At 46.5% G+C, this 12,666-nt stretch overlaps 2 protein-coding genes across 5 annotated transcripts in view; one reads left to right on the top strand and one right to left on the bottom strand.

Moving 5' to 3' along the window:
* The window catches only part of SIL1 (SIL1 nucleotide exchange factor), a 79,145-nt gene extending 67,238 nt beyond the window's left edge, over positions 1 to 11,907 (bottom strand). The window contains exons 1-3 of one of the 2 annotated variants that reach the window (XM_053284957.1): positions 11,678 to 11,907; positions 2,829 to 2,939; positions 2,334 to 2,472 (exon numbers count right to left, since the gene is read on the bottom strand). In XM_053284957.1, the coding sequence (XP_053140932.1) occupies positions 2,334 to 2,472; positions 2,829 to 2,933 (244 nt within the window). In that variant the 5' untranslated portion in view covers positions 2,934 to 2,939; positions 11,678 to 11,907. Of the gene's footprint in view, positions 1 to 2,333; positions 2,473 to 2,828; positions 2,940 to 11,546 lie in introns of both variants that reach the window. The other variant, XM_053284955.1, reaches the window with a different exon arrangement.
* A 74-nt stretch (positions 11,908 to 11,981) lies between these two features.
* MATR3 (matrin 3) overlaps positions 11,982 to 12,666 on the top strand; it is a 53,269-nt gene continuing 52,584 nt past the window's right edge. For 2 of the 3 annotated variants that reach the window (XM_053284945.1, XM_053284947.1), the window contains exon 1: positions 11,982 to 12,158. The gene's annotated coding sequence lies outside the window, so the exon portion shown is untranslated. The remainder of the gene's footprint in view (positions 12,159 to 12,666) is intronic. The other variant, XM_053284948.1, reaches the window with a different exon arrangement.

Raw genomic sequence — 12,666 nt, forward strand, 5'->3', positions numbered from 1 at the left:
GCCCTTGCACAACAAAACTTCCTCTATGCAAGTCATTCTTAGGAAGCAACCTAGTGCGCTAATATGTTTCAGAGTGTATCTATTATATACACAGTGCCATGTTCATTATACAAAACATTATGTTAATGTAAATCTTTTCTGATATGTATATGCGGCTTTCCTAAAAGGTGAAAACAATCTTGAAAATAATATAGGGAAATAAAAATTATGCATCAAAGGGAAGCTAGAGTCATCACATCTGATTAGGGATGTGCACAGGTTTGGTGCCAAACTGGTTCAGACCAGATCTGAACCGGTTCAGTGTTATGGGAAAGGGAGTGGGTTTTGTTTTTGTTTTTTACAAGGAGAGCAGGTCCTTACTTACTCACCACCACAGCATACAGCTTCCTGCCGCGGCAGTGTTTGTCCCAAGTATCTGTGTGCAGTGCTAGCACACATCTGGTGTCCATGCATGTGTAGATGCCATTTGCATGGTCAGCAACACCATGCTGGCCAAGCAAACGGCACCTGCACATGCACAAATGCCACATGTGTGCTAGTGCCACAAATGGGTTCTTGGCACAAGAACTGCCGCAGCAGGAAGCTACATGCAGCGACAAGCTGGTAAAGACCTACTCTCTTTTTTAAAAAAGATCCCGCTTCCCTTCCCACACCACCGAACTGGTTTGGACCTCATCCAAACTGGTTTGACAGCCAACCTGTGCACGAACCTCAGTTCATGCACATCCCTACATCTGATCAAAGGGTTTAAACTAACGTATTCAATTTAAATATATTGACACATTATCTATCTATCTGTCTATCTATATTTCTCCTGGGTGTGCCTCCGAATGTGTGCCCGGCCACTCAGCTGATTGGCTGGGTGGCGTAGGCGCCTGATTGGCTGGCGCAGCGCACCTAGGAGAATTTGGCCAGCGGTGGGCCAGGCTGTGGGTGGCGATGGTGGCTGCAGGCCCGGCCACAGAGGCGAGGCAGCAGGCCTGGGCGAGGAGGCGGGACTCGGCCCGGCAGCCTGGGCAAGAAGGTGGAGGTGGGGGGAGAGGTAGCCGGCCTCAAAGAGGCCGGCCACAGAGGTTAGCAAGCGGCGGCAACGGGCCTGGCAGGCCCGGCCGCAAAGGCAGCACTCAGCCCAGCAGTGGGCCAGGCCGCGGAGGCGGCTCATGGCCAGGCGGTGGTGGAACCGGCCGCCGAGGCCAGACACCCGCGGGAGGCTGGGGTGGGAGGGAACCGGGCAGCGGGACTTCCGTGTTCATCGCCCGGGAGGAGGAGCGGCCACCGCCTGGTAAGTACTGTAAAATAAAATGCAGGGGGAGGGCAAGAGAGTGGGGCGGGAGGGAGGGGAAGAGGGACAAGAGTGTGGGGCAGAAGGGAGGGAGGGGGATACAGCTGGCCCCAAAGAGAGCACAGATGCTCTGTACAAGTTGGCTAGTAACAGCTTGTTGTAATATTCTGAAATATTGAATTGTTAGTTACCTTTAAACACAACACACCATCATTTGTGGGAAATGCCATATTTCCTTTTTCATTGTCTATTAAGCTAACACACTGCTACAATCAGAACCAAAATAGCCTCAAAAAAAGAAAAAAACTTCTACAAACGTGACCCTAATGCCTATTAAAATGTGCCTTTACTTATTCAAACTAGACCCCACTGATTACGGATTAATCTACTAATTAAAACTTGCAACCCTAATTAAATCATAAGTACTATTATCATAAATATACAAGACTGCATAAATCAACAAGACAGCATACAAACCTAGATATTCCTCTCTCTGGTTCCATTTGGTTTTCTGTACAGCAAATAAAAAAGGCATGACAATCTCCTCATTTTCAAAGGCCTCTTTAAAGTTTAAAGCAGTAATTACAAGCCGTTTAAGAGGTTTATCCACGTAGATAAGACATAGACCTTAAAAAAGAGAGATTGCCACGCCTCCATTCCATGTATTTACACTTTTTTTAAACATGGCATGCAATTGTAAATTATACACACTTGTTAAATAGTGCCCTCCTCAATACTAACTAAATTCTTTTGACCTTTAATAATTTATCATCATCACTTGGCCATTTTCAGTGGACATGTGTTGGTAATTACATATACCAAGTTATTATTTATTTTCAATAACACTTATACAATACCAGGAGTGAGTTTTCCTATGTTTATTCGACAGACCTCCTGTCAGGATTAGGATTAAACTTAAATAGTGTTTCTATTACAGCTATTTTGGAACCCGTAGCGAATCACAACCTTTTCCTGTTTGGGGGTAGTTTTCCCCCCGAGTAAAGCAGCATATGCAGATCTTTTGAAATTATAATTAGCAATTTTTATTTACCTGGACGGACGATTTGCCACTGATGTGTTGGATAAAACACTTCCAAGTCTTCAGAATCAAGATCTTCCTCCTCCTCCACCAATTCTTTCTTATTCTGTTCCTTTAAATTGCTGTCTTCTTTTTTTGTTAGAGCAAACTCCTTTGGAAATAAAAGACATAACATTATTTTAAAACTGTTGAGAGCTTATTTTGCTAATTAAAAATTGACACATTATAAACTTTTATATTTGTTAGAAGGCCTTTTTGAATATCTAAAATTCAGTACATGATTAAAAATCTGCACTGAAAACATATTCCTCATTATGAGGTATATGACATACATGATGGACAAAGATTGGTAGCCAACATCCATTTCCCCCCTGCTGTGCTAAAATATCACTAGAAGTTCCCTCAGAAAGAATTTTAAAAAGAGTAAACTCAGTCTGCCAGCACCAAATCACGACAAAACGTTCCCCATATAATCTCCTTTGATATTAGATTAATAAAGATACTTACTGCAACTCTGTCATTTAAGCACAAAGAGAAACTTGTTGCAAAGAACAGCAGGACAGCCAAGTTGATTTTACCCACCACAAGCACAAAACAGATGTTATGAGGCATCACAACCTGAAAGAAGGCAATTGGTTAATGAGGATACTTCAAGACATACTTGTGGCATGTCAACAGTACCTTCCACAAGCTGCAGCACTCTGATGAATGTAAAAATGGCACTAAGGAATTAAGAATAACTCTCAGAAATTTAAAGTCTAAGGTTGTATTCCCGGAGGTATTTGCAGACGCATGGAAAGATGCATTTCCTGGCTGTGGCTGCCAGGTCCAGAGGCTCGGGTCCAGCGGCTCTGGCTGCTGGGTCCATTTGGCACGGCACGGCCTCTCCTCGGGCCAGTAAGTGCCGCCGCCGCCACCAGGCCCGCCACCACCTGGCCTCCACTGCCGACCAATCCTCCTGGGTACGCCTCAGCCTATCAAGTGCCTCCACCACCCAGCCAATCAGCTGGGTGCCAGGACGCACATTCTAAGGTGCACCCAGGAGAATTAAATATATAGATTTCTCTGTGTAAACCGCCCTGAGCCACTTCTGGAAGGGCGGTATAGAAATAGAATAAATAATAAATAAAAATACTGTATTTTTAAAAAAGGAATTATTTCCACAAAGCTTCTGGAAAGAGTCCCAGTTCTCAGCTAGCTCCAGCGTACATACAAACACAGTAGCAGAAGTGCTTGGGGGCGGGGGGAGAGATCAGTCCCAAAATACATTTTTATAGTCCCCCAGGGAAACCATAACCCTTTTGGGAATACTAATTCGCTTACTAACAACCAAGGGGAAAATATAAAGGGTTATAAACATGGGAATTAAAACAAATGAGATGAGGAGAAATGCACCCGATGGAATATTAATTAACCAAATAGCTTTTAAATAACTGCACCAGCAAGAAGAATAGGTGGTATAATATCAATCAGTAGACTGGCATTAAACTACTGTTGGTTCCTCACAAGTATACACTGCTCAAAATTTGTTCAAAATTTTGCCTAAAACTGTACTCTGTGTTAAGTCAGGTTTTCAGTACTAACTAGCCAACCCACACAGAGCATCTGTGCGCTCTTTGGGGCCGGCTGTTCCTCCCTCCCTCCTGCCCCACTCTCCCTCCCCCTCCCTCCCTTCTGCCCCACACTCTTGCCCAATTCCCTCCCTTCCTCCCCACTCTCTCTTGCCCGCCCTCCCCCCTCCCACCCCAATGGTTGCATGAGGAGGACAATGCTTGCATGAGGAGTCGTCACAGCCTGGGGTCCAATCACATGGCCCAGAGCTCCAGTTCCGATGTTACTTTCACGGCATGGGAAGGAGCTGTGCTGCAGCAACTCTGACATCCATAAAGGTCAAAGGTCAGGAGATGGGGCCATAGCTCAGTAGTAGAGGATTTACTTTACATTCAGAAAGCCCCAGGTTGAACTGCCAGCTTGTCCATGGTGGGGCTGGGAAAGACTCCTGCCTGAAAACATGGCGAGCCACTGCCAGTCAGTGTAGAGAAGTGATCTTCATTGCAAGGCTCTGGGGCTAGTGGCGGCTCCCCAGACCCCAAGTGCGGCTCCTTGACTAATTGTGAAGTAGAATACCCATCCTCAGCACAGTGCCTCCAGTTGCTGGCGTCTATCTTACATTTCTTTTAGATTGTGAGCCCTTTGGGGACAGCGATCCATCTTATTTATTTATTATTTCTCTATGTAAACCGCTTTGGAAACCTTTGTTGAAAAGCAGTATATAAATGTTTGTTGTTGAATACTCAGTGCAGTCCCTCCTGGAATTTCATGGAGGCAACTGTTCCTACCGCACAATGATATGATTTGCCCAGCACCAGTGGGCTTAAGAGACGAAAAGCCCTCAAGCTTCAGTATCATCTTGGGAAGATATACATGGAACACTGAAGTATAGTCCAGCAGTATTCCCTCGAAGGCGTGCACATGTGTGTGCACTCACAAGCTTTCTGATGCCTGCTTAGTCAATTTTCGATCCCGCTCAGGTTGAATCAGGAAGGCACCACTCTGAATGCACATGTGCACACACTGCCTTAATACCGCCACCCAGAACAAAATACAATCTTCACTCAAATGAAAAAAAATAAAATAGAGAGAACACTGGTGTCGTCCTTCCCAGTACTTTCTCCATAGAGCTCTATAGGGAAAGTACTGGGAAGGACTACACTTCCCAGCACTCTGTGTATGCTGTCCAAGAAGATGTTGGGGCTCAAGACAGCTTGAGGAAGCCCTCTCTCCAACGTTCACCAGAGATGGAGAAAGCATCGCACTGCACAGAGGTCAGCACAGTGGGAAATTGCCAAAGTAGCCCCTGCCTGAAAAATGGTGTTGACAATACTGAGCTAGATGGTCGGGCTAGCTTCCTATCTTTCTGTGCAACACAAAAAGGGTCCCTTTCAGTGCTTTAATGACTCCACCCTCAAACCACATTGATATGGGGGTAGTGGATTAAAATGGCTTGGACACAACTTATGTGGCAGAGGAAGATGGGGAGGGCTAGGAGCAACCACCTGATGAACCCATTATTTCCTAGACACAGGCCTGTGCCATCAGACCAAAATAGCAAGAGGCTGTAGTATGCCTACAAAAAGGAGTTAGGTTCAGTCTCTGGCATCTCCAAGTAGGGCTGGAAAAGACCCTTCTCTGAAACCTTGGAAAGCTGCAGCCAGCCAGAACAGATAACAACAGTGAGCTGTATATGAACATTGGCCTGTGGGGTCTCACAGGATTCAGTTTTGTCCCGCATGCTGTTTAACGTCTACATGAAACCACTGGGAGAGGTGACCCAGGAACCTGGACTGAGTTGACAGCAATATGCAGATGACACTCAGCTCTTATCTCTAGCACCTGATCCAAGGGAAGCAATGGATGTCCTGAATCGAGGGCTGGAGACAGTCATGGGTTGGATGTGGGCTAATCAACTGAATCCGGGCAAGGAGGCCGTGCTGTTAGAAGGCGAGCCAATTGGGATGAGGGGATTCGACCTGTTCTGGTTGGGGTTGCACTCCCCTTGAAAAAGTAGGTGCGCAATTTGTGGGTATTGCTGAACCCGGATCTGCTTTTGGAGGCTCAGGTGCAGGCGGTGGCCAGGGGTCCCTTTGCTCAGTCTTGGCTAGTGTGCCTGCTTTGTTCCTTTCTTGAGAAGGCAAATCTGGCCACAGTTACCCACACCTTAGTCACGTCATGGCTGGATCATTGTAAGGTACTCTACGTGGGGCTGCCCTTGAAGAATATTCAGAAAAAATATTTGGGGGTTCTGCAAAATATTTGTTGCAGAAGTGCAAAAGGTGGCAGTTAGGATATTATCTGGAACTGCCTGATGGGATCATATCACAGCCATTTTGAAAGAGCTACATTGGATGCCAATTTGTTTCCAGGTCCAATTCAAGGTGCTGGTTTTGACCTTTAAAGCCCTTAACAGTTTGAGCCTTGGATATCTGAGGGACCGCCTGATCCCAAGGGATTCTACCCACTTGACAAGGTCATCCGAGGGGGCTCCACTCCAAGGTCCGACAATGAGGGAGCCTCGGCTGCAGTGCTCCCACTAAGGATATGCACTCACACATTGTTTGATGTCCACTCATTTAATTTTAGTTCCCGCTCAAGTTGAACCAGGAAGGCCCCAATCTGAATGTATGTGCATGCACAGTGCCTTGATACTGCCACCCAGAACATAACTCATTCCACACACAAATTTGAAAGAACACTGCTCAGCTGTTGTGCATGTGGGACAGGGCCTTCTCAGTTACTGCCCCCAGAATTTGGAATGCTGTCCCGGTGAGCATCCACTACTCAGTCTCCACCACAGTTTTCAGAAAGTAAGTGAAATCTTGGCTTTTTACCTGGGCTTTTATATTATTATTATTAATAATAATAATAATAATAATAATAATAATAATAATAATAATTATTATTATTATTATTATTATTATTATTATTATTAATTCAATTTCTATACCGCCCTTCCAAAAATGGCTCAAGGCGGTTTACACAGAGAAATAACAAACAAATAAGATGGAACCCTGTCCCCAAAGGGCTTACAATCTAAAAAGAAACATAAGGTAGACACCAGCAACAGTGAAGTATTGTGCTGGGGGTAGATAGGGCAAGTTACTCTCCCCCTGCTAAATAAAGAAAATCACCAGATTAAAAGGTGCCTCTTTGCCCAGTTAGCAGGGGAGTGTTGTTTTTTGAGTGTTCTTTTTATTGCTGCTGCTCTGTACTTTAATCCTATTGTGTATTTTTTTAAACTTTTAATTAGATTTGTATTTTTATATTCCAATTTAATATTTTATTGTGTAACTCTTAAATGTTTTGTAAGCCGTATTGAAATTCTTTTAATGAAAGGCAGTATAAAAATTTAATGATAAATAAAATGTCAGGGTGGGCCTTCTTGTAGTGGGTGATTCGATCATTAGAGATATAGTGAGCTGGGTTTGTGACCCACGTGTTGACCGCACGGCGACTTGCCTGCCTGGTACGAAGGTTGCAGATATCACACAGCATCTAGATAGGCTGTTAGGCAGTGCTGGGGAGGAGACAGCTGTCGTAATGCACGTCGGCACCAATGATGTGGGGAAATGTACTCAGGAGGTCCTGGAAGCCAAATTTAGGCTGCTAAGTAGCGTATTGAAGTCCAGGACCCCCAAGGCAGCATTCTCAGAAATGCTACCTGTTCCACACAGAGGTACAGTGAGATAGGCAGAGCTGAGGAGATGAGACGTTGGTGGATGAAACCCAAAGGAGGAAAGGTACCACTAAGTCCAGGAAGATGCCAGCATGGTTAACAAGTAACGTCAAGGAAGCCATAAAAGGGAAGAAGACTTCCTTCTGAAATCGGAAGTCCTGTCCAAATGAAGAGAACAAAAAGAACACAAACCCTGACAAAAGAAATGCAAGGTGACAATAAGGGAGGCAAAAAGAGAGTTTGAGGAACATTTAGCAAAAAGCATCAAGAGGAATAACAAAAACTTCTTTAAATACATCAGAAGCAGGAAACCTGCCAAGGAGGTGGTTGGACAATGAGGGAGTGAAAGGGATTATTAAGGAGGATATAGAGGTTGCAGAGAAGCTCAATGAGTTCTTTGTCTTCACAGCAGAGGATACTGAGCATATATCTGTTCCTGAACCAGGTGTTTCGCAGATGGAGGCTTAAGAACTGAGTCAGATAGAAGTAACAAGAGATGATGTTCTAAACTGTTTAGAAAAACTGAAAACTAGCAAATCACCAGGGCTGGATGGCATCCATCCAAATGTCCTCAAAGAACTCAAATGTGAAATTGCAGACCTTGCCAAAATATATAACTTATCACTGCAATCAGGCCCTGTACCGGAAGACTGGAAAGTAGCCAATGTAACACCCATTTTGAAAAAGGGATCCAGGGGTGATCTGGGAAATTACAGGCCAGTTAGCTTAATGTCCGTTCCAGGCAAACTGATGGAAAGCAACCTCAAGGATGAAATTGTAAAGCACATAGAAGAACAGGCCCTGCTGGGAGAGAACCAGCATGACTTTTGCAAAGGTAAATCTTGCTTTTTGGAGTTCTTTGAGAGTGTCAACAAGTGTGTGGATCAAGGTGATCCAGTTGACATAGTATACTTGGACTTCCAAAGCTTTTGACAAAGTTCTTTATCAAAGACTCCTGAGGAAACTTAGCAGTCATGGGATAAGGGGACAAGTACATGTGTGGATTGATAACTGGCTGAAAGACAGGAAACAGAGGATAGGTATAAATGGAGAGTTTTCACAATGGAGGGAAGTAAGAAGTGGAGTCCCCCAAGGATCTGTACTGGGACCGGTGCTTTTTAATCTATTATATTAATTCTCCTGGGTGTGTCTTGGAATGTGTGTCCTGGCACCCAGCTGACTGGCTGGCGGAGGCACCTGATTAGCTGAGGCGCACCCAGGAGAACCGGCTCAGCTGCCGCGGAGGCGACCCTGGCCACAGTGGTGGTGGGGAGCCAGGCCACCGCAGCGGGTCCGGCAGCAGAGGCGAGGCTGTGGACCGTGGATGTGAGGCAGCAGAGGCGGGCCACAGGTACGAGGCGATGGTGGGTGTGGCCGCCGCGGCAGCACGGCAGCACTTCGGCCCAGCAGCCTGGGCCCGGCACTTGGCCCGGCCGGAGACTGGGGCAGGTGGGGGGGAGAGGTAGCCAGCCCCAAAGAGCGCACAGATGCCCCCCCACAGATGTGGGGGTCAGCTACTTTATTCATAAATGCTCTAGAAGTAGGAGTAAGCAGCGAGGTGGCCAAATTTGCAGATGATACCAAAATCTTTCGGGTAATCCAAAACGGATTGTGAGCAGTTCCAAAAGGATCTCTCCAAACTGGGTAAGTGGGCAACAAAATGGCAAATGTGGTTCAATCTTGGCAAGTGTAAAGTGATGTACATTGGGACGAAAAACCCCAACTTCAAGTAGATGCTGATGGGATCTGAGCTGTTGGTGACTGACCAGGAGAGGGATCTTGGGGTCATGGTGGACAGCTCATTGAAAGTTTTGACTCAATGTGCGGCAGCTGTCAAAAAGGCCAATTCTATGCTAGGGATCATTAGGAAGGGGACTGAAAATAAAGCTGCTAATATTATAATGCCCTTATACAAAACTATGGTGCGGCCACACTTGGGAGTACTGCATACAATTCTGGTCACCACATCTAAAAAAGGACATTGTAGAACTGGAAAAGGTGCAGAAGAGGGCAACCAAAATGATCAGGGGACTAGACCACCTTTCTTATGAGGCAAGGCTACAACACCTGGGGCTTTTTATTTTATAAAAAAGACGACTGCAGGGAGACATGATAGAGGTCTATAAAATCATGCATGGTGTGGAGAAAGTGGATAGAGAGAAATTCATCTCCCTCTCACATAACACTAGAACCAGAAGTCATCCCATGAAATTGATTGCCAGGAAATCTAGGACCAACAAATGGAAGTACTTTTTCACACAATGCATAATCAACTTGTGGAATTCTCTGCCACAAGATGTGGTGACGGCCAACAACCTGGATGACTTTAAGAGGGGTTTGGATAACTTCATGGAGGAGAGGTCTATCATAGGCTACTAGTTGGAGGGCTATTGGCCACCTCCAGCCTCAAAGGCAGGATGCCTCTGAGTACCAGTTGCAGGGGAGTAACAGCAGGAGAGGGGGCATGCCCTCAATTCCTGCCTGTGGCTTCCAACAGCATCTGGTGGGCCACTGTGTGAAACAGGATGCTGGACTAGGTGGGCATTGGGCCTGATCCAGCAGGGCTGTTCTTATGTAAAATGAACCCAAAAGAGTTTTCATAAGGATTAAAAACATGCATGGAGGAAAATCTTGTTTGCCACACTGAGCTGCTCAGAGATGATAAACACATTTCCACTCAAATTTTCAGGCAATAAAAGTTGTTTTATTCTGTTCTTCTGTAAACAGAACATTGTTTTTGTTTGAACTGCTCCCCGCTAAAAGCATGCATTTGAGGTTTAAGTGTTTTGCTTTTTTTTATTTTTAGTTTGCTTTGGATTTCTATTCTGCTATAAGGTCTTGTATTTATTTATAAGGTTAAATATGAGGTCTTGTGCTGTGGGACGAGAGGCCAGAGAATAAAGATACTCCAATATTACAGAAGCAACTTTTAGTGCCTAGATTAAATTAATTCACCACACAAACTGCAGATGGGCTGATTAGCTCTACAGATGCCAAATCCTCAGTGAATATGTATGATGCATATGGTTTGATACATGCAAATGTGTACAAATTTGATACATGCAAATATGCAAATACATGCAAATATGGTTTGATACATGCAGAATCTGCTTAGCAATATTCTAGATGATGGTGGCAGATCCAATCACAAAGAAAAGGAGACAGGTCTGATTTTCACAGGCAAATGGGTCTTAGGCGGGGAGGGGCTCCCCCGGCGCACGCCGCACACCTTTCTGCTCTGCAGCTCTACATTTGTTCTCCAAAACCAGAAGTGAGCTTGGTTGAGAGAAATGAGAGGACCTGTGGGAAGCGAAGTGACAGGTGTGCAAAGACTTCTGCACTCCTCCTCCACACGTTCCTTTGGCTGTGAACATCAGACCACACAACCTTCTGCATAACATTAACCAAGACCCGCCCACGTCTGGGCTGTGCAGATGAAGAGGAGGGACTTTGCACAATCAACACACTTAAAAAAAACACAACCAGTTGCCAGTTGCCTAAAACTAGAAAAGTAGCACGTCCAGGAGCAAGGTGGGCACTACCTAGGATCGTCTCCTAGTAGCCACGGGGGACGTGGCTTTGGGGCGGGGCGGGGTTGCGTGAAGGAGCATCGTAAGAGCATCAGAGCAGCCCTGCTGGGTCAGGCCCAAGAAGGCCCAGCTCGTCCAGCATCCTGCTCCGCACAGTGGCCCACCAGACGTCTCCGCGAAGCCCACAGGCAGGAGTTGAGGGCGTGCCCTCCCTCCTGCTGTTGCTCCCCCACCCCACCCCCTGCAACGGGTACTACTCAGAGGCATGCTGCCTTCGAGGCTGGAAAGAGCAAGAACTTGGCGGGGAGGCGAGGGCGGGCAAAAGCCCCGCGGAGAAGTCCTGGGCAGCGCAGCGCACGCCCACGCCCTCCCCCCTGAGCAGAGCAGCCCAGGCCCCCTCCCTCTCTCTCCCCCCCGAGCAGAGCAGCGCAGCCCAGGCCCCCTCCCCTCCCCTCCCCTTACCTTCCCTTCGCGCCGGAGTCTTCCAGGACGAACTCCGAAGCACCCAGCCAGGAGCTCACTTGACCAATCAACAATGGCCGCGTCACATAACCGCCTCCTTTCCTGCCATCGAGTAAAAAGCATAGACTCACGTGGAATATTATCTTCCGGGTTCCTTATACATTTCTTCCTCCCACAGGAGGTGGAACTGAGAGCAACTTTTAAAAAAATAAATAAACGGAGAAATCCAGAATTCCCATGGTGGGGGAACTACAGGAAGCCAATAATCTCCTCACGAACCAAAGTGAAACCACAACCGTGGTTATTAACAAAAACGAACAGCTCAAAAGTCAAGATCCTGGCTTCTCGCGATATGTGAGGGGAACGGCGCCGCTGGGCGATCCGTGTTCTCGCGAGAAAGGCGCATGCGCAGAAAACTCGCCACGCGCTACCCAGAAAGCGCATGCGTAAATTAGATTAGCAGCAGTCTAATACGGGAGCCGTGAGAGATAGAGAGTTGCGTAGCTTGGCGTGCCTTGGTTTCTGGCCCTTTCTTCACATTTTATTGATGTTAAGCGTTTGAGGTAGTAGTGGTTGTGACGACAAGTAAGGAAAGAACTACTTCTCACTGAGGTAGGAGTGGGGTGACTGTGTCGTATCTATTCCCGTTGGGGCATTCACCCACCTTTTGTTTTATGCGTTGTGTGATTTGGGCCGTTGAAAAAACGGGGTTGGGGGAGGCATTACGGCGCGAGACACGGAGGAGGGACCATACGCATGCGTTGGTAGAGGGAGCTGTGGTGGTAGCGACTAGTGGCTGTGCGCCTGCGCGTGTTTGGAGGCCGAGGCCATAATGCTGGTACTCGAGGAGTGTGGTTGTTTCTGAGGAACAACGGATAGTATCTTTTGCTTGTGGCTATGGCGCCTTTTTATCTCCCAGTTCTCTTGCGTGCAGTTCAATTCCTATGGCTTGCATATAAAGTAGTGTCTTCAGTTCATGTTACCGGCGGCCCCTAATCCTGGGTGCGGGGTCCTGATTAAAGAAAGCGGAAAATGGCATTCAAATGTGTATGAAGTACTCAGAAATAAGTTCGTCTGTATTCGGTTGCGCCCATTCCCAGGTATATCTGCATAGGATTGC

This window comes from Hemicordylus capensis, chromosome 1, assembly GCF_027244095.1.
Source record: "Hemicordylus capensis ecotype Gifberg chromosome 1, rHemCap1.1.pri, whole genome shotgun sequence".
Lineage (NCBI taxonomy): Eukaryota > Metazoa > Chordata > Lepidosauria > Squamata > Cordylidae > Hemicordylus > Hemicordylus capensis.